The 24,979-nt window shown below is 39.9% G+C and overlaps 1 protein-coding gene across 11 annotated transcripts in view; it reads right to left on the reverse strand.

The window, feature by feature from the left end:
• Positions 1–8,459: 8,459 nt before the first annotated feature.
• LOC118425543 (MLX-interacting protein-like) overlaps positions 8,460–24,979 on the reverse strand; it is a 47,063-nt gene continuing 30,543 nt past the window's right edge. For 7 of the 11 annotated variants that reach the window (XM_035834449.1, XM_035834456.1, XM_035834450.1 and 4 more), the window contains 12 exons: positions 23,216–23,394; positions 20,430–20,465; positions 19,738–19,885; positions 18,696–18,760; positions 17,453–17,521; positions 15,584–15,637; positions 14,145–14,207; positions 13,712–13,856; positions 13,444–13,543; positions 12,572–12,695; positions 11,608–11,737; positions 8,460–10,860 (listed from right to left, as the gene is read on the reverse strand). In XM_035834449.1, the coding sequence (XP_035690342.1) occupies positions 10,742–10,860; positions 11,608–11,737; positions 12,572–12,695; positions 13,444–13,543; positions 13,712–13,856; positions 14,145–14,207; positions 15,584–15,637; positions 17,453–17,521; positions 18,696–18,760; positions 19,738–19,885; positions 20,430–20,465; positions 23,216–23,394 (1,232 nt within the window). In that variant the 3' untranslated portion in view covers positions 8,460–10,741. The remainder of the gene's footprint in view (positions 10,861–11,607; positions 11,738–12,571; positions 12,696–13,443; positions 13,544–13,711; positions 13,857–14,144; positions 14,208–15,583; positions 15,638–17,452; positions 17,522–18,695; positions 18,761–19,737; positions 19,886–20,429; positions 20,466–23,215; positions 23,395–24,979) is intronic. The other 4 variants (XM_035834452.1, XM_035834454.1, XM_035834453.1 and 1 more) reach the window with 4 other exon arrangements.

Below are 24,979 nucleotides of genomic sequence, written 5' to 3' on the forward strand. Positions count from 1 at the left end.
ACGGAGACAGGAATTCTTGGTAAATACATGTCAAAGGTAAAGGCCCTGATCAGCAAAAAAAAAAAACAACCGTCTGGACATTGCTATACAAATCGTAACAATGGTCGAGACAAGGACCGATGTCGTTTCGGGGCCTTTACCTTTGACACATTACCTAGAATTCCTGTCGCCGCACATGCGTTCTGATCTCTGCCTAAGGGCTTATAGACCTAGCATGACTGTCCATCACAATTATCAGTTCAACCAATGAGAGCATGGCAATTAGCAGTTCGACCAATGAGAGCATGGCAATTAGCAGTTCGACCAATGAGAGCATGGCAATTAGCAGTTCGACCAATGAGAGATGATTTTGCAAATATTTGCATTTTTATGTTTTTATTTTGCATTTCTACGCATAGCCGTATAGCGTAGATGAGTGGTGCTCTGAATGGGATCTATTGGTATCATTGTGTTACAGTAGACTGCCCCATTGACCCAAAATGATCCACCCGCCGCCATCATTGTTTTGAACAAAAACATCGTCCAGTGGCAAAGCTGGTCAATTTTACAATGAAATCTTGTTAGTTATCATGAAAAATTAATCGATATAGGCACATGATTAAAAATGAGGTGACCGTCTTAGGCAGGGATTGCGTTCAACATGACCGTGACCGCGTTGGACAGGTGGTCGTCTTGAGAAAGTCGCTTAATGCTTATAATTACGCCTATTTTGACCGAGATTAAAGTGACCGGCTTGTAGAGATAACCGCTTGGGCAGGTTTGACTGTATATGTGATGTTACTATATGTTATTCATTTATTTCCCTTTTCATCTTCAGTTATTGATAACAACTTACGTTTTGTTTCTTAGAATAAATATTGACATATCTAACTTTTTATAGGAATTGTTAAGAATTGATTCGTGCTAACAGGCCCACCTCGCAGAGCATGGACGTACGACCGTATGCTCGAACGTTCCCCCTACCCAACTTCTCTAGGGAGGCGCGTGCCAAGTAACCTTCTGTGTGAACAGGACATCTCAAGAACGGCTCGGTGGATTGGTTTCATATTTAGTGTGTTGGTAGGGTGTGATGAAAGCTGGAAATGATTAGATTTTGGGCCCCCTAGCGTCTTTCCTTGGTACTGCAGCGAAACTTCCCGTTTTGCTATCTCGCGTTCTGAACAAGCTATGGTCACGATTTTTCGGTGTTAGATAGTTCTTATGCTCGGGAAGAAGTGACATTTGGGCCCCTTAGTGGCTAGTTTTGGGATAGCAGGGGCATTTTTGTGAAAACTTCTGAAGGGAATAACTCAAGAAGTGAACAACGAAAATATGCTTAATTAGGACCTTGTATAATTCAATTATTTTCTATAGGTGAATTAAGATAAATGTAACATATGTAATTCAAATGATTAGATAATGACGTATTCTGCATAGTTAAGGTAATTTGTGACTGATGAAACATAAACAAATACCAAACATGCAAATCAGGAACTGATTTGCATATTTGATGCAAACACGGCAAAAGGGCTTCATGGTAAATGATGGGATTTTGATACTTGTGACATGTTTAAGCCAATTAATGATGAACTTCACCATGCATAAATTATGTAAATCTGTATATTATTTGCATGAACTCTATAAGAACTCTAAATATTTCATGGAGGTATGAGGTCGCGGAGCTCTAGTTCTCTACTGGTTACGGGATCAGGTAGCAGGGGAAGGTTAAGGCTAAGGCATTTCCTACCAGTTCTTCCCAGTTCCTACCAGTTCTCCGAGGTGGTCCCTGCCCTTCTCGGCTTTCACGTTCTGCCGTCGGTGGATGTTTTTTTTTACCGTAAGTGCTCAAATAAAAATATAAGATAATCGGTTTGTGCCTGTATACATGTATGTATGTATGTATGTATGCTAGGAAACATAACTTAGTGTGTGTGTGTGTACATCTGTATGCGTATGTGTGTGTGTGTGTGTGTGTGTGTGTGTGTGCGAGTGCGTGTATGTGTGGGTGGGGGGGGGAGAAGAAATTCTTACTTAAGTGCAGAGCTAGGTTCATTGTTAACCTACAGAACTCGAAGTTTTGCGCTTTCCTAGAATGAGGGATACAGTTACAATGCCAGACATACAACCCATCATGCACAAATGATGGGGATCACTAGAAGGCGCTACTGCACATACTAGGAACAACAGCGATGTCCCAACTGCATCCAGACGACTTCCCGGCTTTAAGGGCTTGCACGTATTACTTGCGAGAAGAATATGTATTGATGCAGAATGCATTAGATTTACAATAAAATTCATTTTACCCTTTCATCTTGTCATTGCAAACAACTTAAGTTATGTTTCCTAGAAAACAACTTGACATACCTAACTTTTTACATACATACATACATAACCTTTATTTTAAAATACTAAGACTTGTTTAGAATTGCATCGTGCTAACAGGTCCATCTCGCAGAGTATGGACGTACGACCGTATGCTCGAACGTTCACCCTACCCAGCCTCTCTAGCTAGGCGCGTGCCAAGTAACCTTCATCAAACTGAAGTATCATTTGGGTACAAATTCTCTACTGGTTAGGGGGTCAGGTAGCATAGAGGAGGTTAAGCTAATGCATTTGCATCTCCTACGAGCTCTCTCAAACATACCTCTGACAGTTCAAGCTCCGAGTTGGTCCCTGCCCTTCTCGGCTTTCACGTTTTTACTACTGCCGGCGGATGTTTTTGCCGTAAGTGTTCTCATAAAACTATAATCGGCTTGAGGTAAACCTGCGACAACACGTTTTGCAGGCAGGCTAGTTATTGGCTTGAAAACTAGGTACCAGAGGACTGAAGAGTCCACATCTATTAAGCGAGTATCTCAGTGGAAGGCGCCTGTATGCGCCAGGCATTCGCAAAGTGGCCCAAAACTGCGCCAATTTGTCAAAACACAAAAATTAGCTGGACGTAATTGTGCACAAACTGCACAATCTACATACTTTGTAATAGTTGCTCGTACGTCCCTACCGAGTTGCCAGTAGGTGCAAAGCCGTGCAATCTTTTTTCCGACTGGCTATCTGTTAGACACAAACATATCAGCAATTGTATTGCAATGCTAGCGCTGTGTTGCATGTATTATGATTGACAGAAACACACACTGGTGGAATAGAAAGTAGCTAATAGCAATGCCAACACAGAAGCGTGTGTGTTACATAAATGTATGTCGAAGGAGGGCTGTAGTATACCAGCTGCACAGATACAGATACACACAAGCCGAAAAAAAAGAATGATCAAATGTTCGTGACCATCAGCGACCATGCTAGCTACTGCGAACGCACGGTTCAGCGATTGGTCAGCTCTGACACGTGACGCAGGAGGCGCGTTGACAACTGACCACCCAGTTGCCCAGATGACGTCATCACCAGTAACAAACCAATGCCCACCCACTGTTGTGTGGACAGTCGTACAGGGTAAGACACTGAGAAAGTCACATCAATTTCTTAAGAAAACAAAGTTTAAGTGAGTACGGTGACGTTTTAAGGTTTCCTCCGTGGCCAAATTGTCATTTATTTGGCCATCCATTATTTTCTCATTAATTGATTAAGTAAGAACTGTGGCGCCATGTAAACAGTCGTACAGGGTAGACGCTGAGAAAGTCACACCGATGTCTTAAGAAAACAAAGTTTAGGCGAGTATGGGGAAGTTTTAAGGTTTCCTTCAATTGTTTGGCCATCTATTGTTTTTCCATTAATTAATCAAGTAAGAACTGTAGTTGTGCTGAATGATGATAACTAGACATGAAAAAATTCTGAACACCTTTGATCAATTGCTGACGTCACACTTCAGGTCTGGATGTGTGGCATAGGGTTTGGGTCATTCGAACTTGATAATGATCAGAGGACTGATCAAAAGCGCTTTATTTTGTGTACGGATGTTAAGTTTTAAATCATAACATAATCTGAAAGCCTGTTAAGGGATCGAGGCAATAGCTGGCGCACGGTTCGCCAAGTAGGTCAAACCGATATAACGTCCTTGGTCAAACGTGAAACAGTTAATATGTGCCATCACAGCTCATGCGGCATCGAATACTTGACTTCACGATCGCGTGTAGTGCCCGGAACTTCCGTCGCTGGAGAGCACGTAAAACGTTCTCATCAGCTCAGGCGGATGCTACGTCTGACTTCACTGATTAAAACGCCACAATTTTCCTGCAGGCTTTTGGCCACCTGTACTAGGGGTCACTGACCGAACTGACATGGCATGTCAGCCTGGGCGGACAGTTTGCGGGGACGAAAAGTGAAATATAAGAGATATGTCAACAATCTCAACAAGAAAACACACAAAACCTAAAAAAAGTACTTGTGCGCTAGCCTGGGTACCATCCGGATAGTAGTTCCCTACAATGTTTAGTAATGTTACACACTACATAAAAACGCTTCTCGCTCCGAATTACATTATAAACTACCCAGTTTAATTGTGAGAACAGTTTGAGTATAACCTTTTTTTGTTCTTGCCAGCAGCCCGGCACAGCCCTGGCTTGGAAATGTGAACCAAGCATAAGTTAGCGACACGGAATGTAGGCCGCCATAATTGTGGAAAATGTTTGCACGTCACCTGCCGAAAATATCCATGTCAAGAGAATAACTTAATTTCTTACATCTGGTGATGTTTTTGATAGCTAAGTTAGATAGTGGGTTGGTCAGAGGTCCTTGGAATGCTGCATCATCACAATACGAAATCACAACGAAATCTCGAAATAATGTTTGAAGACTAATTTATCTGCAGGCTCTACCCTGGTACTTTCCAGGAACGTTTTTTCAGAGGTTAGGCTATGACTGTGTTTTTTTCTCTCACTTTTTTGTTTTGTTTTTGTCGAGTTTTCTACTTTGTCAGTTTTTCTTTTTTGTCCGGCAAAATAGAAAGCCCGATAAAAACGCCGAAAAAAGGATCTAAAACTAGAGTTCCACGAACACATACCTTTGCCAAATAAACCAGGTTTGTTATGTAGAATGATGTCTGCGGACAAATGCGTTACTCATTTCATTTTCTTTATAATTATATGCTTGGAGTTGGTTTATAAAATTTCGGCATTCATTATGCAAATTAGATCCCAAGTTACAATTAATTGATATCAAATTGTATCAAGCATTACTTAAGCTATCAGCATACCAAAAATCATGATGATCCTTTGATCCATTCTCTTTCAAAGTCTTTAAATACACCTCTTACTCTCTTCCCTCTTTCTCAGTTACATATGTGACAACTTTGATGAAAGTACTATAATGGAATGCAGTGGATTTATTAACTTTTCCTAATCAATTATGCAAATTACCTGTTTTTTTGCATAATAAGTATCACATTATATAAGTCTTCACTTGGGCTATCTACATGCCAAAAATCATGACGATCCGTCAACACGTTCATATTTTCTCATTAATTATGCAAATGAGATCATCATTTGCATGATAAATATGTATTGACATTTCTCTCTTTCTCAGCTACATATGTGACAAGTTTTAAAGTCCTATCATGGAATGCAGTGGATTTATGAATTTTCCTCATTAATTATGCAAATTAGCTGTTGATTTGCATAATTAGTATACCATTATGTAAGTCATCACTCATTCTATCTACATACCAAAAATCATGACGATCCGTCAACACGTTGTAGAGTTATTTTCGTCCAAAGTTTGAAAGGAAACCGGCGCCTGCAGTTCCAAACTCACAGCACTTACTCTCTGCCTCGAGGACTATCTACCACTTAAAAATCATGACCACAGCATGTCCAGAACACGAGATATAAAAAATTGAGTTTCCGCTGCAGTACCTTAGCAAGCCGCTAGGGGGCCCATTACCGAACTTGACCTTCGTTTTCCCGACCCCTACCCACCTACCAAATATCATCAGGATCCATCCAAGGCTTCTCGAGTTATGCTGTTAACACACAGACACACACACACACAGACTCACAAGCCCAAAACATAACCTTAGCCATTCTGGCAAAGGTAAAAACAGAAGTCACCTAACCTCTGCTTTGAGAGTAACGCCCGGTAACGTCCTTGGCAAAGCAATTACGCGTCCAGACAGGTGGCTGGGCACGTGGCCAGGATTACAGGTCATTATAGCCAGTGGGTACCCATCTGAGCAATGCTTAGGGCACAACCCGCCGTACGTGCACATACATACTGTCTACGTGCCAAAACGTGGGCAATCTTTTGGGGTCCGTAAGTGGTACTAGTATTAAAGTACCGCTTCCGAAAGAGCGGATCTATTCAAGATAAGGGCACAACCCGCCGTACGTGCAAATACGTGTTGTCTACGTGCCAAAACGTGGGCAATCTTTTGGGATCCGTAAGTGGTAAGTACCGCCTCCGTAGGAACTCGTAGGGAATCCGACGGATTTGGGCGCACGCAGATACGCCGTAGAACTTTACGTGCAGGCAAAACGTGTGCCATCGGGCTGCGGATTCGCCCCCTGTACGTGCCAGTACGGGCGAGCGCCCGCCCTGTGCAGCCTGGACGGTTTCAGAAATACGTAGCTGACGTGCCCCCCCCCCCCCCAAAAAAAACGTACGTACAAATTACACTATGACGGGTTATGCCCTTAGCCAGTGGGTATACCCATCTGAGTAATGAGGCTGTTGTAACGCGCTCGAGGCACCCCCTCGAACACGGGGCCGGTACCCGTCTTACGTCCCTTTCGTAAAGGTGGGGTCACACATGCGTGTATATTCAGGTCCGTCTGAGCTGCGTATGAAGCTCTTAGTCTCTACCAGGCTCCACAGGTCGCGGGAAAAATAGTACAAATTTGACAAATATAGATACATAACATGCCAGAGGAGTTAGCTGACCGAGAAGTATGGTTAGCGACCCAGCTAACTCGTCTGACATGTTACCTGTTTACGTTTGTCCAATTTCTATTATTTGTCAAACGACCTGTGGGGCCTGATGGAGTCTAATAATTCCATGCGCGACTCATACGGACTTGAATACGCACGTGTGACCCCACCTTTACGTCCCTTTCGTAAGGCGGCGAAGCTCCAATTACCAGGGTTCCCTTCCCGGCTTCGAACCGGGATCTACCAGTGATTGGTACCAAGAGCTTAACTGTGAACCGCCATCTATCAAGCTACGTGACATCCCTACCAAGTCTACTTGTACATACATGACCCATGTTCACTCAGACGACGGTCTGTTATTAGTAACATACACGTGTGCTACGGAAAACAGTGAACAGGTAGTCACATACGGGTCTCTGCTACGCATAATCGTCTTGACAGAAAATAAGCACTATATCATAAAGCATGTCACGTGGATATTTTGTCCCTCAAAATTAAATACGTACTTACCTACGGAGAATCGCACTAGTCTAGAGTCGGGTGCGTGGATGGCGAAACAAATGACGAGAACGTTCGTCTTCGTCAGAGACGAGTTTCGCACGTCCAAATGGCTATTATTGGACAATGCATATATCACCTTCACCCACCACACGGTATGGTACTAAATATTTTTCTTTCCAATTTTCTCACCCTTTTTGTTGACACAGACAGAAAAACAGACAAATTAAACAGAGAGTGGGGCGTGACCTAATTAAGTTCGTGTAAATTATTCAACAATTTCGTTAGGCAGACAGCAGAAAAAAGGCATGCGAAAGGCGCACGCACTGATGAAAAACGCCAGACAATCACGTGTTTGGGGTTATAGGCTTTGGAAAATTGCTTCTGTGAGTAAATTAAATACCAGAAACATGCCGTTTCGCACGAAAACACTCAATTATTGAGCCATCTGGTCTGATCTGGACGGACAAAGGATAGTTTTGTGGGTTGGCCGTGCACATGAAGGGACTGCTCTCTATAGCATTTTTATCCCCATACATTTGTACGTTTTAACCCACTACATAGCCTCAATGCTGTTATATGAACTGTATTACTTACTTATATGGCAATATATCCAAGCAGATGTAACGGTTGAGGTTGTTTTGTGGGTATTTTGTCTTTGCCAGGCAGAAGTTAGGCTTCTGGTTTTGGACGTTTTTATTGGGCAATTTTGTCGGGTTTTCTGTCAAAATACATTGTACTAAGAAAATTAGACCCCTGCTTGGCCATGGAGATCTTTTGGCCCTTTCAGTGTTTCTAAGGAATAAATAACAAATAAACAATCAGGAATGACTGGAGGGGTTGTTGATTTGCGATTTGGAAAACAGTATACATGACTGTGCACAGTCACAACTGGTTCCTATTTTCCTTTGACCCAAGAATTGACAATCCTAAAACACAAGAATGCTAACGAACCCTGTGCCGACAGGCTGAATAAAGGTTAAGAAACTTGAACTATTCTGCTCCAGATGTCTTACTGAGGGATGACTGTGGTGAGATAGATGTCTTTTACTAGTAGCTGAGGGATGAGTCCACTCTACTATATACAAGAAAGCTACCATCTCTCTTCACAAGTACACGTATGATACACCCAAACATCTATAGATCTTCGGCAAATCACGACAAGAACGTTTGAGACTTTCATAGATCACTTTATTCCCTTCTGCCATTGATAGCAAAACGTTCTGATCTTTGAAAATAAAAATAGTTCATCTTCTCTTGGTTGTGGATGGTAAGGTTGGGTAGGTATGTTACAGCAGGTTAACTCAAATCATCGTTAGGAAATTCTCTTACATACTTTCATTTTCAAAATGCCTTCTTTTGTCTTTATGATATTGAATGCATTCACATACACTTAATACATGTACATACACCTGAAAAATACTCTTCATCATTATACTCTACAACTAGACCTTTAGGGAAGCTGAAACCTATCTCACTGGGACATGCGTGTCACTGGGTCACCCACACATCGCCAATTCGTGGCCAAAAGCTGCCAGTTGGTTGTCCGAGATGGCAACTTTCTATCAAAATTTAAAAAATCACAATTGGCAAAATGTCAAGAAGGGGTGTTAACAAGTGTGATCATGGCACATCTCTTTCTGATGTACATTGGTTTGTGATTCAGGAGCAACAATGCAATTTCCAATACAATTAATCTTGTAACCAATTTGGGGCCCAAACTGAAGATGTGCCAGCCCATCGCAGCCATTTTGTTTTTTCGTGGTCACGTATTTTACCCGGGCATTTCAGGTCAAGGTAAAACCATAATTTGTTGCTTACACGCCCAGTGAGATAACCACTTCAGAAAAACAGTTACACAAGATGTAGAAACCTTGGCACGGGTGACTTTGGGTAAGTTACTAACAATTTTGACAATATCCTACTGTCGCTATTTGTCTACTGTAAATTCATTCATTTTCGCGAGGACTTAATTTTGGTGTTATAATTTCTTGGTTGAATCATACTGTAGTATGGTATTTATACATCAGAAATGCATTGTCAAGAATTTGAGACGTCGCTGTGAAAATAAAATTTTCTTCCTGCCTCCGTGAACTGTATCCCACGTGTACCTTTCTGATTCTCCATCAACCATTAACTCAAAAACATCTCTTTGTTTCTTGTACATACCTACTATAGCAATCACTCCCTATGTCCAATATGAACCAATGACATCAACCACCACATACAGTTTGTACCATTATTTTAGTAGTCAAAAGCATGTAGTCATGCCATGTTTTTGTCAAGAAAATTATCTTCTTGCTTTCTTTTTTGGCAGCATATTATAATTGTTTAATGCATTTCCCACACTGCAATATACCATACTCAAGATATGTCACATACCAACTCTTCATCCTTTTTCAAACCATCATTATGTACACATTAATGACATATGTTCATGAAGACACGTCAAACCATACATTATTATATCATGTTATCATATATCGTAAGAGTGCCACAAACTCAACCAACAAACTCTTAAATGAACAACTGAAGACTGTGTTAGTCTGGCTTGATTTAGGTTTCAAGAAGTTCAGAAAAAAGAAAAATCTTACCCAGAACAATACAATATAGGTCAGAGAATTTTCATGGTTGATTTGGACTGCACTAGTCAAGTGTGATGCACTGTAGGTAATATGTCAAAGTTAAAGGCCCCTAAGACATAAACAAAACACATCTGGTCATGTATCGAGCATGGTCTAAACAAGAACTGTTTACAAGTTAGGGGCTTTGACCTTTGACCTTGCACATGCACAGTTCAAACAGTGAACTGGCTTATTATGAAAGATTTTGGATCTCTTCATTTACTTCCTGATCTCATTTTTTTGTTTATTGTGTGTTAGATTAGAAAGCATTTACAACGATTTTGTGAAACATTTTCTTTCTTGCTTGAAACAATTTGCAGTGATGCAAACATTTTTGGTAGTTTGCTATCGGTTTGATCTACCATTGTATGGTACACAATAGCCACATTTGGGGCATTTTTCTCTCTATCAAAAACAGTTTTGAGTGTTTTGTTTCCCTTCCACTCAAAGGGAATGTAGTTCTTGCCCTCAAAATCATAGAAGACCAGGTATTAAAAATAGACAACTTCTCTCAATTCCCTCAACAGAACAGAATTAACCAAAGCTATTATCATTTTAACTAGTAGAAGATCTGTACAAATATTGAGAATGCAAACTTCGAGCAAAGTATTCCAATAGCTTTTGTTTAATTGAGTCTACTGTATCATTGCCATACAATCTCAAAGAATAGTAGACATCAAATGACACTTTTATCACTAGTAAACGAGCTCTGTAAAACTCTAGTTTTGTGAATACATTTTCTGCCAAAGACCAAGGATGTCAAAAATGGCTTGCGGGTAGTTTGCATTCTCAACAGCACCCCCTGTTGACTCCAACCGGAACTGCAACTAATGGCTCTCACTTGACTTTTTGGAAGAGACAGCTTGCAGCGCCTGCTCGGACAACAAGGACGGATCCGACAGGATGGAGGTCGTCATACTCAACTGTCTCAAGGAGTTCAAAACCGCTGTGAAAGGAAGACAAAAATTCTGGTTAGCAATCTTGTCTTAGGATGTTAATGTTAAATTTTTCCATTGGAAGTTCCATACAGAACTGTAGTCTGTGTAACACAAACTCCGCTGTCCAGGGCTGCAACTGGCCCCTCCCCTAGGGGGCCGGCAGATGTTGGGCGGGCTGCTATAAGCGAGATTTCATCAGGCCAATAGAACTGTTGTATATAGTATTTATGTTAAGTTCCATACAGGACTGAACAATCGCGTATCATGATATTAAATTCTGTAGACAACGAATTCCACGGCTTTACTAATCTATAAGTAAACATTCTCTTCCCACTGTTGTTCTTAAGTTTCGGAAATCTATAAAAATGCTATGACTGCCTAGTGGAGTATCTATGACACCTATAGATATCCATATATGTGTGTTTAGTTGTACTGTAAGTAGTTGTTATACATGTAGACCTTACGAAAGTCGCTGTACTTTTGTCGTGTCAATAAAGATTGTTGTCTATGACATGCATGAACTGGCACAAGTCTTGTAAATCTACTGTGGCTCACTTGCGTTAACCCTTTAACTGCCGCTCCCGGTTACAACCAGTAATTAACAATCTCTTAAAAGGCAATCAGACTGAAACGCCTTGACGAAACGTCCAGCCCCTGGAAGACAGGGAACAACGGACGCTAAACCGGATAGTGAGTGAGTGTAAAAGATGTTAATCAAATTGTTCAGGGTGTTTGTGTGATCTTGTAGAACTTACTGGGTCTAAGAGCAGGTAGGGAACAGTGTTCATCTAGCCATGACAACACTGTCCTGCAGAAGTCCTCCATGCTACCCGTGGACACAGCTGCGTTGTACGTCTCAAACAGGGGACGGATAATTAAACTGAACTGTGGTAGCAAAGTTAAGGTCCATCAACATGTTTTCCTGACATGTAATCATCTACATGCATAATGTATCATGTACAGTAGACGCCAGTCATTTGCACAATGGATTACCGCACACTTCTGGCAATTGAACGGAATCCCAAAATCCCAAACCAGTGCTGTCCAGCTTGATAGCTTCCCACTGTTGCACCACCTACACTGTAGATAATTGCACAATATAAACTGACAAATGGGGTGTGCAATTAAATGGCTACTGTATTTCCCACATATTTGTTATTACCTTTTGTTTTTGGTGAGTCCATCTGTCACAATATGTGATAAAACAAGAAGTTCACAGAAATATTTCATGGAAGTATGGGATCTTCAATATCTTGTTTAGAATGAAACATAAGTGATGTAGCAAGTTGGACAAGCATAGTCTAACTCTAAGGAGGGAAGGGCCACTCATTTATTCAGTGTTTCATTACTTTTACATGTATGTTTTGGCTGATTTCTGATCCGCTGTTAAAAAATGTATCAAGCACAAAACATGACCTCTAATGTACATGTAAATATGGTCCAACAGTTAGATTTAGGTCCCAATCCCCAACCCAGGCCTGGCCAGGATGTTTGCAGAAACAAAAAAGGAAACTGTTCACAAAAGAATATAGTATTACACAAATTATGCTCCTGACTATTTTTTCAAATTCTGTGTGTTTTGCTGCCTTTCTAATCAATATTTTTCGTTTCCAAATGCTACACAGCCAGGTCCTGGGTTGGGAATTGGGACCTAGGCCTTAGACAGAGGTTGCACATGTTATAAGGACCTTAGACATAGGTTGCATATGTTAAGGATACAATCCAAAATTTCCAGTTTTGTGACGTTCTCGTTCTGACGTAATCGTCGAACATTTCCTTCATGTGATCGCTGCGTTGTCTGGTGACGGGCGCCCCCGTGGCGGGAAGCTGTGCCTGACAGTTACTGAAGACAGGAAGAGAATACATCAGAACGTTACCATGAAAGCTCATCTGTGTTTGGTATAATCTATATTGAGGTTTTTAACTGTCATTCAACACAAGAATTTGCTCACATCAAAATTTACGTAGCACATCAATGCACTTTTGTCACTCTTGTGACAGTGACTGTCTTTAAAAAGACACTTGGTCAATTTCTCAAATGCTAGTATTGACTATGTTGACAAGCTGGGTTTTGCTTCTTTTCTGGAGGCATAGGAAGACAAAAAGCCCCACTTTTTCTATACGTGTAAGTTGTGGGTTCTGTGATTTTAAGGCAAAGTGGCTGAAATTTCTGATGGTCTGAGTGTGGGAAAGTTGGGGAAGGTTGTGGTGACTTCTTTAAAGAATTTACTTTGTCATAAAGTCTTCTTTTAAATTTAGCAATTGGCAATGAAATGTGTTTTGTCTTTGACAGTTTTTGACGTACAGTATTTACAAACTCTTTTGCTCATTTGTAAATCAACAATCAAACAAAAGGACAAGCAAACTAAAGTGGGCTAGCTGTTACACTACAAACTTTTGATAATGATGTACATGTATGAGTCCATAAAAAGTTGATTAAGTACATGAATATCATTAACTTCTTACCGGATTGCAACTGACTGTAAGCTCAAATTTTTCAGTTTATGAAAAAAGGGTGATTTGTTCAAGAAGGAGTAATTGAATTTTTAGGCCAAAAGTCATACATATACATTGTAATTGTCTGTACATACGATATGGCACTGTTGAGCTCTTCTATCTCCTGTTTGAGAACTCTGGCCTCCTCTAACATTTGTTGTCTCTCTGCCTGTAACTTCTTTGTGTAGTCCACCGCTAAAGGCAAGAAAAGAGAAGAGAGAATGTTAGCCTCTACCATACTCTCACAACATGGTATACAACCTCATAACTTTCAGGACAAGGGTTAATAGCAAATTGAATATTTTTTCTTGTTTTCAAATACAAGCATATTACATTTAGCAAAAATGTAAAGATCCCACTCACTTTTCTGCAGCATGGCTGCTTTACTTATCTTGACATTCCCCTGGGAGCTGAGGGTGGGGATGAGTGTGTGCAGCGTGTCGAAGCCGACCTTGATGTTAAACCTCCTCTTCTGTTCTGCTGAGATGTGGATGGCTCTTCTCTGGTCCTGACATGGGAAGGAAACAACAACACTCAGATTACGTTTGTGAGGGTTAGACATACAGGTAAACAATATAATAGGGAACTATACAAACATGGAGTAAAAAAGTAAGAGGGAAACATCCTAGATTATGGCCAAAAAATTCCTTAGAATGTCAAAAAACAGTTGCAGCCTAAATTCTGCTTGGAGACTAGTAGAAGAGTAATGTCAGCTTTTTTTCACCACAATCTCCATTTTCTGCCTCACATGTCTGTAGGAATCATGTAGGGGGAGTAATAATACAGTGGTACTCACAGAACCTCCCTTGTATGACTTCTCGTGAGAACTCCTCAGCTTGGAGGGGGTTTTCCCTGGAGACTATAACAATAAGAGAACAAATTTTAGTTCTCTCATAGACATTCAGTGATTCATTGATGTGGCAGCAAATACATTGTGGTATGAAATACATTTGTATACTGTTCCAGACAACTAAAATGCAGGAAGTGTGTTGATTTCAAACTTGCTATGATTGCAAGTTGGTGATTACAATTTCAAAGAATAACAAAATACTTTATTCACAACCAAAGAGTAACGTAACAGCCAGCAGTAACATGGGAGTAAGCTTAAACCAGTTTAGCTCACCGAAGTACTAATTTCTACTGGAAGTGACAGAGAAGGTAGAATTGCCATGTACAGTATTTACAGGTTCACTGTACTGGGGAAATTCCCTTTGCTCTAATTTTGACATGTAAAACGCTTGATAAAAATATATATGTCCCATCCTAAGCATTGCAACCCTCTGCAACACCAAGGTTAAACTTATGCTAGTCCAGAGGTAGAGTTACTATCCACTGGATTATGCATGCTATGTAAAAAGCTGTTACATGATACTCCTTGGTTGCAAATAAAGAACTTGTCATTCAGAATCTATAATTGTGTAAAAGCGTTCCATTAAACAAACATTTGTACATGTGATGATATATGTGATGCAATAACTAATGACCAGTCCATGTGAATGTGTGGAAGGTTGTATCAAGTCAATTAAGTTGAGGGTTTTCATTAGATCAGTCACTGACGAAAGACAGCAAATGTCTGAAACTTCTGTTTACAAAATGTACTCAGTTGCTTGAGGGACTGGTATCTGGCGTATCCTACTACCTGGATGTCTAACCTTCATCGACTTAGTACATGATTTTCTTTTTTTTTTAATTTTCAGTGCTTTCATTTTACTAGTTTTTCAGTGCTGACATTACAGATCTTTCAGTGTTGATGTTAGCAGTTTTTTTTCAGTGCTGTCATGTTACTAGTTTTTTCAGTTCTGTTGTCACATGTGATACCAGTTCAGCCAATTAAACAGTCTCCATGCAGATGCATATAACAGTTGACCAAGACAAAGTCAAGGGCAAACTACTGAAGCCCCCAGCATGGACAGGGCTAGTGATGACAAAAATGAAAGGTGGACCTTGGTTTTCTGGGTTATGATTTCTCTGCAATTATGGCAGGAATAATGTGTAACACAGGTGGTATAAGCTAGATCAAAGTTTGAAGTGCACATGTGCAGTGTGATGCATCATGGGTGATAATACAAAGTTTTAAACTTGGAACCATAACCCCTCTTATTGTCAGGGCCTTGAACTTTGACATATGACCCTACTGTGCATCCCATGGCACATGGCCATTAAAACTGAGAACTAGCCTTAACAGGTGTGTCGATTGTCGGGTGAAAAACACAAAAGACAGTCTGGAGGGCTTACATGTGCAGGGGACCAGTCCATGCCATCTATATGCACACCCCTCGTGGTGTATCTCTAGCAGGTGGGTCAAGGGGAACACATGTCAGGAGTCACCCAGACAAGCTCATCTCCAGGAAGATTTACAAGTGGCATAAGATAGCACAGGGCTCGAAATATTTTTTTTTCTTCTGCGTACCTGCACTGGTGCTGCACTGGTGCAGATAACATTGAAAATTCCTTGCACCAGAGAAATTTTACCTGCACCACTTTGAATTTAGGAAGTGTTTAGTAATCATTGCTATTTTTTCTTTTATACTTTATAGGCAGTACCAGTCAATGCAGCTAATTATAATAACAATCCATATACACCTAAATGTACATCATAGGACATTTATGTATAAAATCCAGTACTTGGACCAGTACAGGTAAGTGCAGGTAGACACAAAAAAAATACCTGCACAGCTCCAATTTACGAACTTCCATATGCAGGTGGTATTTTGAGCCCTGAGATAGTATCAAAGCTGGCTAAGAGTACAGCTGGCCAAAGGGAGTCATCAGCCACAAGGAGCGAAACATACTTCCTAGACCGGCTTCACTCCTCTGGCAGCTTTTGATACTATCTTATGCTACTGTAGGATCTGCTTGGAGATTACAGACAAGCCAGGTGCCACGGAAAACAGGGACGGACATGAACTTATTACTCACCAGACAGAACTGAAAGGCTTGCCAGTGCCTCAGGTTTGACTTTGCAATAGACCGATCCTAAATCCTGACTGTCCATCACGATTAGCAGTTCAACCAATGACAGTATTGCAATTTAGCGATTTGACCAATGAGAGAGCATGTCTTTTCAAATATTTGAATTTCTGTGCTTCCTTTTTTGAATGTGTATGTTTTGATGGTGTTTGGCGGGGCTATGGAATCGGTCTATGGCAAAGTCCTTTAATTTTGCGGACAAACAAGTTTCAGATATGCAAGGCTCTTAAACCCACATACAACTGTAACTACTGACTTTTTCTGGGTAATTAGGGTAAAACTTTTGAACTTGTCTAAAATACAGTTGAATGTGTGGAAATAAAATCATGGAAATTCAATGGTAAATGGCTACAGTGAATTTAGAACCCTGCAGACAAATAGTAATTAGTAACTTCAGATGGATTTGCATAATCTCCAAGCAGATCCTACAGTAGCATAAGATTGTATCAAATGCTGCCAGAGGAATGAAGCTGGCCTTGGAGTGTGTTTGGCTACCGGAGTGGCTCCAGCTACATGTATACTCCTTCATCATCATCATCATCGGTCGACTCCTTAGCCAGCTTTGATACTATCTTATGCCACTGGTAAATCTGCCTGGAGATTAGGATTTGAACATGTGGGAGAGACATGTTTCATATCCATGAACTTGGAAGACTAACATTACAGATTGATGATCACATTCCTACACAGTTGCTCTGTCCCATGTTCTCTGTATAATAATTTTGTTTTCTTTTCTGCTGTAAAATTAAATTGTATAAAAAGATTGTAATGATCCTGTCACCCCAACGTAGTCAAACAGACTTTCATTCATTCAAGAATTGACCTGAAATTTGTTTTCAATAGAGTAAAATCTGACAAAAGACCTGTCAAAGTTGGAAAGTGCGACCAAATTCAAAATTTTGCATTGTTAATTTGCTTCCCACTGAATTTGTCTAACAGAATACAGTTTGACTAATGTCTAAGTTTTAAACACAGTAAGACATGTACCGCCACAGAATTAACACTAGCACCACCAGAAATAATCCAACTTTGTAGTACCTCTTCTGAAAAATATCTAAATTTTTAACACAGCCAGACATGTACCACCACACCACCAGTACTACCACCACCAGAAATAATCCAACTTTGATATACCTCTTCTGAAAAATGGTTGGGTTTGAAATCCTCCAGCTTTTTGATTATAATCCACGGAGACGGCTGTGTCTGGTAAAAGAGCCATTCTTATTCTTTTATGACAGTTAATTACATACAACATGTACATATCTACCAAATTGTCCTAAATACAAGCTGCAATAAGATTTGGAAACTGGAGTCTATCTTTACAAGGGAAGTGCAACTGGGAAGGCTACTTCTTAACAGACAGAAAAAAAACACTACACCAACAAGAGTTGAAGAATGAAGAACATACAAAAAACATGTAACAAATTCATTTTCCAAAACAGAAATGGAAACAGTGCATATTTGGAGGATTTGTGAAAGGCTTTTACCAACACAATTCTAGAAATGTTTTCGAAGAAGACATGAGAAGTTCAGCCACCAAAGGGACAGCTACAACTGAGCAGAAACATGCAACATGAATCTGTACTGTTGTGTTCACAAAGTTTAACTCTATCAGCAAATAGCACTGCTTGAACAACAATACACCTTTCTCATGCGGCAGCCATGATAGATCAAAAACAGGGTCAATGAGGCAAACAGACAAAACTTCCCATTTTGTTTTCCCCTAAACCACTTAGATTTTCACAATACAAGATCAAATAATAAATATTATAACTAGTGTTATGCACCGAAAGATGTAGCAATTTATAGTAGAGTAGACTCATCCCATAGTCCCTTAAGAGATTGAAAATAAAAACATAATAATGCAAATATTTGACAGACATGCAGCCATTCTCATATTAGACTATTTCCTAATTGCCAAGCTATCATTGGTTAAACTGCTAATTATGGTGGACAGTCTTTTGTTTGTCACATTGGCCTCAGTCTCGATCTATCAGTATCGTGGTCGCCGCGTGAGAAAGGTGTATAAGCCACCAGTAACACTGAGCACAAACATTATATTACATAAAGCGACAAAGATTACAGTCAAACCTGCTCAAGAAGACCACCCAGGGGACAGATAAAATCTGGTGTATGTGGACAGGTGGTTAATTTTACGTGAATCCTGTCTACAGTTTTTTTAGGATTCATAATGCTTCTGTCAATGGGAAAATTATCTAGGGGACCACCAAAAACTGATCCTTACTTACTTGTACAGGTTTGACTGCGCATCTCAGTACTGTTTTGCAACACAAGCTTACCATCTCTTCAGAGCATGTTTATCAGCTAAAAATTTGGCTTAAAACCGCCGTACATGTACATAATGGACTGCACTTACCTCAGAGTTGTGGCCAGGACTGTCTTCTGTAGTGATAGGGCTGGCTGCTGAAGGGGAGTTCGGAGCTGAAACATCCAGATATAAACCTTTAGTAACATAATCACATGTACAATCAATACAGATGTCTAGTACCATTCTCACGTGGCAGAGTCTGTTGCGCGGGTGATGGGTACTTCAGAAGAGTCACTGACATATGTGATTGTCTGGTAAGTACAGGAAATTGCATCTTCCATCCATAATGATGTCTTAAGTGCTAGACATTCTTACAGTTTCTAGGAATATGCTGTAAGTATCAGAAATTGTACATCTATGATCTATAACCTTGTCTAGAGCCAGCTAGGAATTTTTTATAGTTTCTAGGAATATGTAGAGAGTATGAGAAATTACATCTACATTTGTATTTGTATATGACCTATTTGGTACCAGGAATTCTATAATATCAAAAGCAAAATCTAAATGCAAGAAATCATTCTATAGTTATAGAACACATTACCACAACAGCACATGATGTGTACTCTGCACCTAGCTTATCTAAGTTTAGAAGGGACAGGTAATATTTGTACCTGTAAATCATATAACAGTGGGTAAAAGCACTATGTTGTTGTCATTTTTAAAGACTTTTGATTACAACAAGATAAATGCACTTGCAGACTTCTATCTTAAGAGGGTAATACTATCTCAATGGACTGTGTCAAAATCTCACTCATAGAAAGTGTGACACTTTATTGGACAAGAGGGGTATAAGGCATGCACTTGCCAGATCAGCTCTTTCACTCGCCCTGGGCAAAAAGGCAAATGGACTTATCCAACCTTGCAGTCTAGTGAGATTTGTTTTTGTTTGTTTGTTTGTTTATTAAAATTCACCACACAAGTGGAAGGGGCGGGGGAACAGGTAGTGACACCTTTGCTGGCCCTCGCCCCGACATAAAAATACAATACTGTAACAGCAGATTAAGATTAATACTAAACGACATAAACAATCGTACTCAGCATTTTAAGATAACTATTATCTTTTTGGGGCAATGTTAAACATTACACTTACTGGATGCTGGCTTGATAGGAGTGCTGCATGCCACTGGCGGTGATTTCCTCTCCACTTTTGTGGCTGTCAGTCCGGACAGCCCCACCTTACCGGCCTGTGCAGCCGCTGCTACCAGGACGCTGCTCTGGAAATCGGTTACCCCGGCAACCTGGAAATAACAAGATTCCACGTCAAGAGACCTGTCCATCAAGCTCATGACTTCCAATTTTGTGTGCCATACTCATCTGGGTAATTCGTGTTTTACGTTGAAAAGATACCACAAGCCAAGGCCACATACTACGTCAATGAGGATGATGGCCATTGATTTTAATTCCAAGTTGGGCCAGCCAAATAACATAATATATGATGCAACCTGTGGTTTAAAAGAGGATAAATGTAGACTGTAGGTGGACTTACATGTACATAAATGTATGACTCGTGCATGTACAGTACATGTATGTCATACCCACTCAAAACAATGTGACATGAGCCAGCAGTTGAGAAAAGTCGGCGTACTTGTACAAAAGACTTGTAACATCAATTCCATGGTTATAGCTAGAACGCCTCATCATGCAAGGTCTTCTGCATTTCTTGTGTGTGCAAGAATTCTGATAGCATACATGTAAATGACTGTATACATGTACAGTTTCACATCAAAGCCATGCAAGGATTAGAGAGAAATCACAAAGTCTTGCAGTTACAGATGTACTAACTTTCTCCTTGTAGGTAGCAGATGGAGGCTGGGGAGACTAGTCAAGTATGACGACAACACAGGGAGAAATGGACGGAAACAGACAAGAAAACAAGAGAAAGAAAGCATGAAGGATGAACACATGTAAGACATACAATGTACATGGTATATTATAGAGGAGGTTCTGTAAATACTTGGAAATTCAGTGATGAATTCAGCTCTATTTCACATTTCTACTCTGAAAACTTCCATTATCCTGAAACAAAAGGCCCCTGCAGTTCCAAATAAAGCCACTGGGGGGGGGGGGGGGAACCTGTACCAACTAATCTTCACCTGAAAAGTAATCTACCACTCATGACCAGAGCATGTCCAGGACACAAAATTCTCCTGTAGTACCATGACAAGCCCAAAATCTAAACATTTCAAGGTCTCATATCAAGATCTGCCCTCATACCAAATATCAATACAAGACGTCCAGGCCTTCTCGAATTATGCTTTTCATCCACATACATAGAAACACTAACCAAAAACATAACACTGTACAGTTACCATCTTGACAAAGGTAGTTATGTGAGTTATACTATATTACTTCCGAAACTTGAAGCGCAATGTAAACATAATAGACCTCAACATTTGGGGAGGCCACTTAATGTGGTTAACCTTTGACTTAATGATGTAATCAGCCAATGCACTGGCAAAAGGCCAGAGGAACTGAGGCATATTTATGACTCGCAAAGGTTCACATGTAACATCAAGAAATACATAAACATTGTGTCACCAATACAGGACTTCTTTAACGTCACAGAAGAAAGCATTCAGTTATCCATGCTCTGGCCTTCAGGGTACAAATCAACAAGCACTTAATTGGCAAGAAGGACAGATCATTTTAGGTGACAAATACTGACAACACAAGTTAAACATTTCTCTTCAACAGAATTCCACAACCATAGCCTGCTAAGATCATCAATAGTCAGGTACTTATTGTTCAAATAAAGTACAAACCTGTTTCTTCTGATGGAAAAAGAAAAACGAAGCCCCCATTTTGTGCTGTACAACAAACATGACTTGCCGGTAGAGAAACTTCTACATAATTAAAGTGACCTTTCTGTGACATGCGAAGGCTGTTGTCACACACGTCACAATTACACACATACGTCAGAACCTAAAAAACAACAACATTATGGCACAACTTTCAAATAAGGGCACTTTTATCTGTCCTGAGAACCTTGGCAAGTATTGTATATTTTTAGGAGATTCTGTGTTTTTGGGGGGGTTAATTCTAACCACAGAAAAGGAATAGAATTGTAGTAGAAAGTGTTTTGGACAAGAAATGCTAGTTAGAAAAGAACAGGTATAATTACCCAGTAATTACAGTGTAACAATGCCCTCTGGTCATAACTTATGGCCCACTTTCTGATTCTATCATTCCGTACAACACTTCTCGGTTCCCACTCTGCTACTAGAAACTATTAGGCAAGACAAAGGGTGACACAAAAAGAATGTAGTAGCAAAGACTTGATTTCTTTCAGTTGCTTTTCTTTGCATCATGAGCTAATTGTCTGAACAGACTCAAGTTAGGTGAAAGGAAAAGGACTTTACGAGGTTTATCATGTAATTGCTCACAAAACAAGACTTAGAAGATCTGCTTGAAGCCTGGAGGTGCAGTACAACTGAGAAAGTGTATGGAGTAAACAGAGATGATGTAGCTAGTAATAGTAGTATAAACTTATAAATGTGAGTAAGACCAGCACATAGTTACTGTGTTCTAGCTATCATAGTTTGAGCATAGGAACCCACCTATGCTGTGATTTGGATCCCCTATCCTCTGACTAAGGACAATACCCTGTCTTAATTTGACCAGCATGGATGTTGTTTTTCTTGCATACTTTTGACCGTTCATAAATCATTTCAGAAACTCATATAATGACTTAAGAATACGGCTCTAGAACCATGTTTTGAAACCAACACAAACATTCCAGGACTTTACATTGATCTGTACCTATCTGTTCTCAAAATGCAATATGCAGTAAGTGTACTTACCAACTCTGCATGCAGAAGTGGTCTATGACTTACTATGTACCCTGGTTCAGACTGAGATGGTGGATGGCCCATTCCCTAATGTCTGTGACGAGGACTTACAAGTGGTAAGCATGCATCAAGCATAAAGGGCTAAATTTCCCCTCAAAATTACAGGGGCCCAAAGGATGACCTAACAAAAACCTGCTCTAACACTCTCACCTCTCCTTAACCCTTTCTGCCTCATCTATTATGATAATGAGGAGATGGGGTGGTGTGATTGGTTGATTGCTGACCAATCAGAGACTTGAGCCATGGCACTTCATCCTGAACTGTCAAAGTGTCTTGTATGGTAATGAGGAGATGAGGATGAATGATTGGTTGATTCTTGACCAATCAGAGAACCTAGAACCGTAGTACTTCTTCTTGTAGGGAGTCTAATGTCTTAAACTGAGCTATAATATACCATTAGGCCTAGGAAACAAAATGTTGTGTTTTCTGTTTCAGTCCTGAAAAAATTAGGGTCGGTAGGTAGGGATTTTTTTTTCTTTTTTAAGGCTGGCCAAAACTGTAGTGTGACATATTACAATACAGTTGAACAAATTAAACTCAATTGCGTGAGGACGCTTGTCTTTCAAAGTCAAACTTTAATTTTGCGTATAATAGATACATTTATTGTTCATTAGATAGGACAAGCAGTGTTTTTTATGTAGGGAAACAGAAAAACACAACATTCTTTTTCCTAGGCCTTAGTGAAAGTAAAAAAAAAAGAAGTGACTGGTCCATATATACCTGTGCGAGTTGTGAGGGGTTTGCAGCCAGAACGAAGCCCTGTGATGTGGAGGGAGTGACGACAGTGTTGAGTAGAGATGTGTCGGGTTTGATGGCAGACGAGGTAAGGAACACTTGGTTGGACATGGTGGAGGTCCCGGCAGAGGTGCATGGCTGGATACCCTGGGTGGTAAACGATCCTGATGGAGAGAGAAATAAAAAGAAAAATATAATACTTGAATTTCAACTTGAAAAGGATCAGAGAACTGATCGAAAGCTTGTTGGTAAGCACTTTATTTTGAGTATGGATATAAATTAGTCCTTAAAATTGTAACATATAATGTTTGTCCTTGTGTTTCATGTACATGACAAATTACAAACAAGAAGATGCCCCTACTGTGCTTGGTGACAACAAATTCCACTCTATGATAGTTCTGGGAAATTACAAATTTTTGAACACATCAATCCTAGGTTCACTCTGGTACTTGAAGGCATGACTGTTTCTTGTTGCATGTCAGCCACGATAATGTACCACATTAGCAATCAATTTACTATCACCAGAGGTGGGCTTACCACTAAGCATTGATAAGCAACATCTGTGTGGTGTCTGCTTACTAAACAATGGGAAAATTGGATATCACATTAACAGCAGGTGCTACCCAGTATTGGTGTAAATCTGGTTTAAAAGCTACTTGGTGGAGACTGGATCCTCAAAAAAGCCTGGAAGCTACTTTTTCACATTAATATTTTAATTTCCAGTCACCAACTGTGAATTTTAAATAAATCAATGTTGAAATGGTCATACATGTAACAATATATACTTTGATCAGGGCACTCTTTTGTCTTAGTTGTCACACAAATGACACCAATGTTCACACTAGATACTGTAGTTAAGGCAATTATGAAAGTAGAGTCCTGTATTTTTATATATTGTACACCATGCAAAAAAGCTTTAGAGCAAATAGAAAACTTGTGAGCAATCAGTAAATTGAATAGTACAATTTATTTCATCCTATTAATTTTGAAAAGCTACACGTAGATTATGTTGAAAGAACATTTTGGAAAAACAAAATGCAACAATTCCATTATAGATAAACATTGAAAAGTTTACCTGTTACAGGAACATATACACAGGATGGGTTAAAAATGATGCTACCAGGAAAACCAGTGTGAACACTCATGACCACTTTGCTGGCCACACATGCATGTACTAGTCTTAGGGACAAAAAGACCTCTTATAAGTGTTACACATGTGCACATTACTAATATCCTTGACATGTAACTTCCAGGCTGTCAATGGCAAACAAATCTGTTTTTTCCTGATGACTTCAATGGAGACCTTCAGCAAAACCAGATGGTTGTGTTGGTGAAATCCTTGACTTGATCTTGAACCCTCCGCGGGGTCGGTTCAATCTTACAATGTCTTGGGCTTAACTTTGCCATGTTTGGCTTAAGTCTCAATAAATCATTGACTACACAAACCCTACAGCCATAAGCACAACGTGATGTGTAATTTTCTACTTTTTTTTTATACTCTTCTTGTCACTGGGAAAGGAAAAGTCTCAAGGTAGCTAAGTGGTGTAATGTACATTACTAAGCCTTTACTAGGTATAAATAGTGATGCTATACATGTAAATAGCCTATGTACGTAAAGTGACTGCTAATACTGTTGCTAACATTGATGTTCACAAGGACATTGATGTTCACAAGGACATACAAGGACATTGTATGTTTTCAAAAACTGACATGGATAGTAGAATTTTCCCCCACAGGTGAGTTTATAAG

Source organism: Branchiostoma floridae, chromosome 11 (genome assembly GCF_000003815.2).
Source record: "Branchiostoma floridae strain S238N-H82 chromosome 11, Bfl_VNyyK, whole genome shotgun sequence".
Classification (NCBI taxonomy): Eukaryota; Metazoa; Chordata; class Leptocardii; order Amphioxiformes; family Branchiostomatidae; genus Branchiostoma; species Branchiostoma floridae.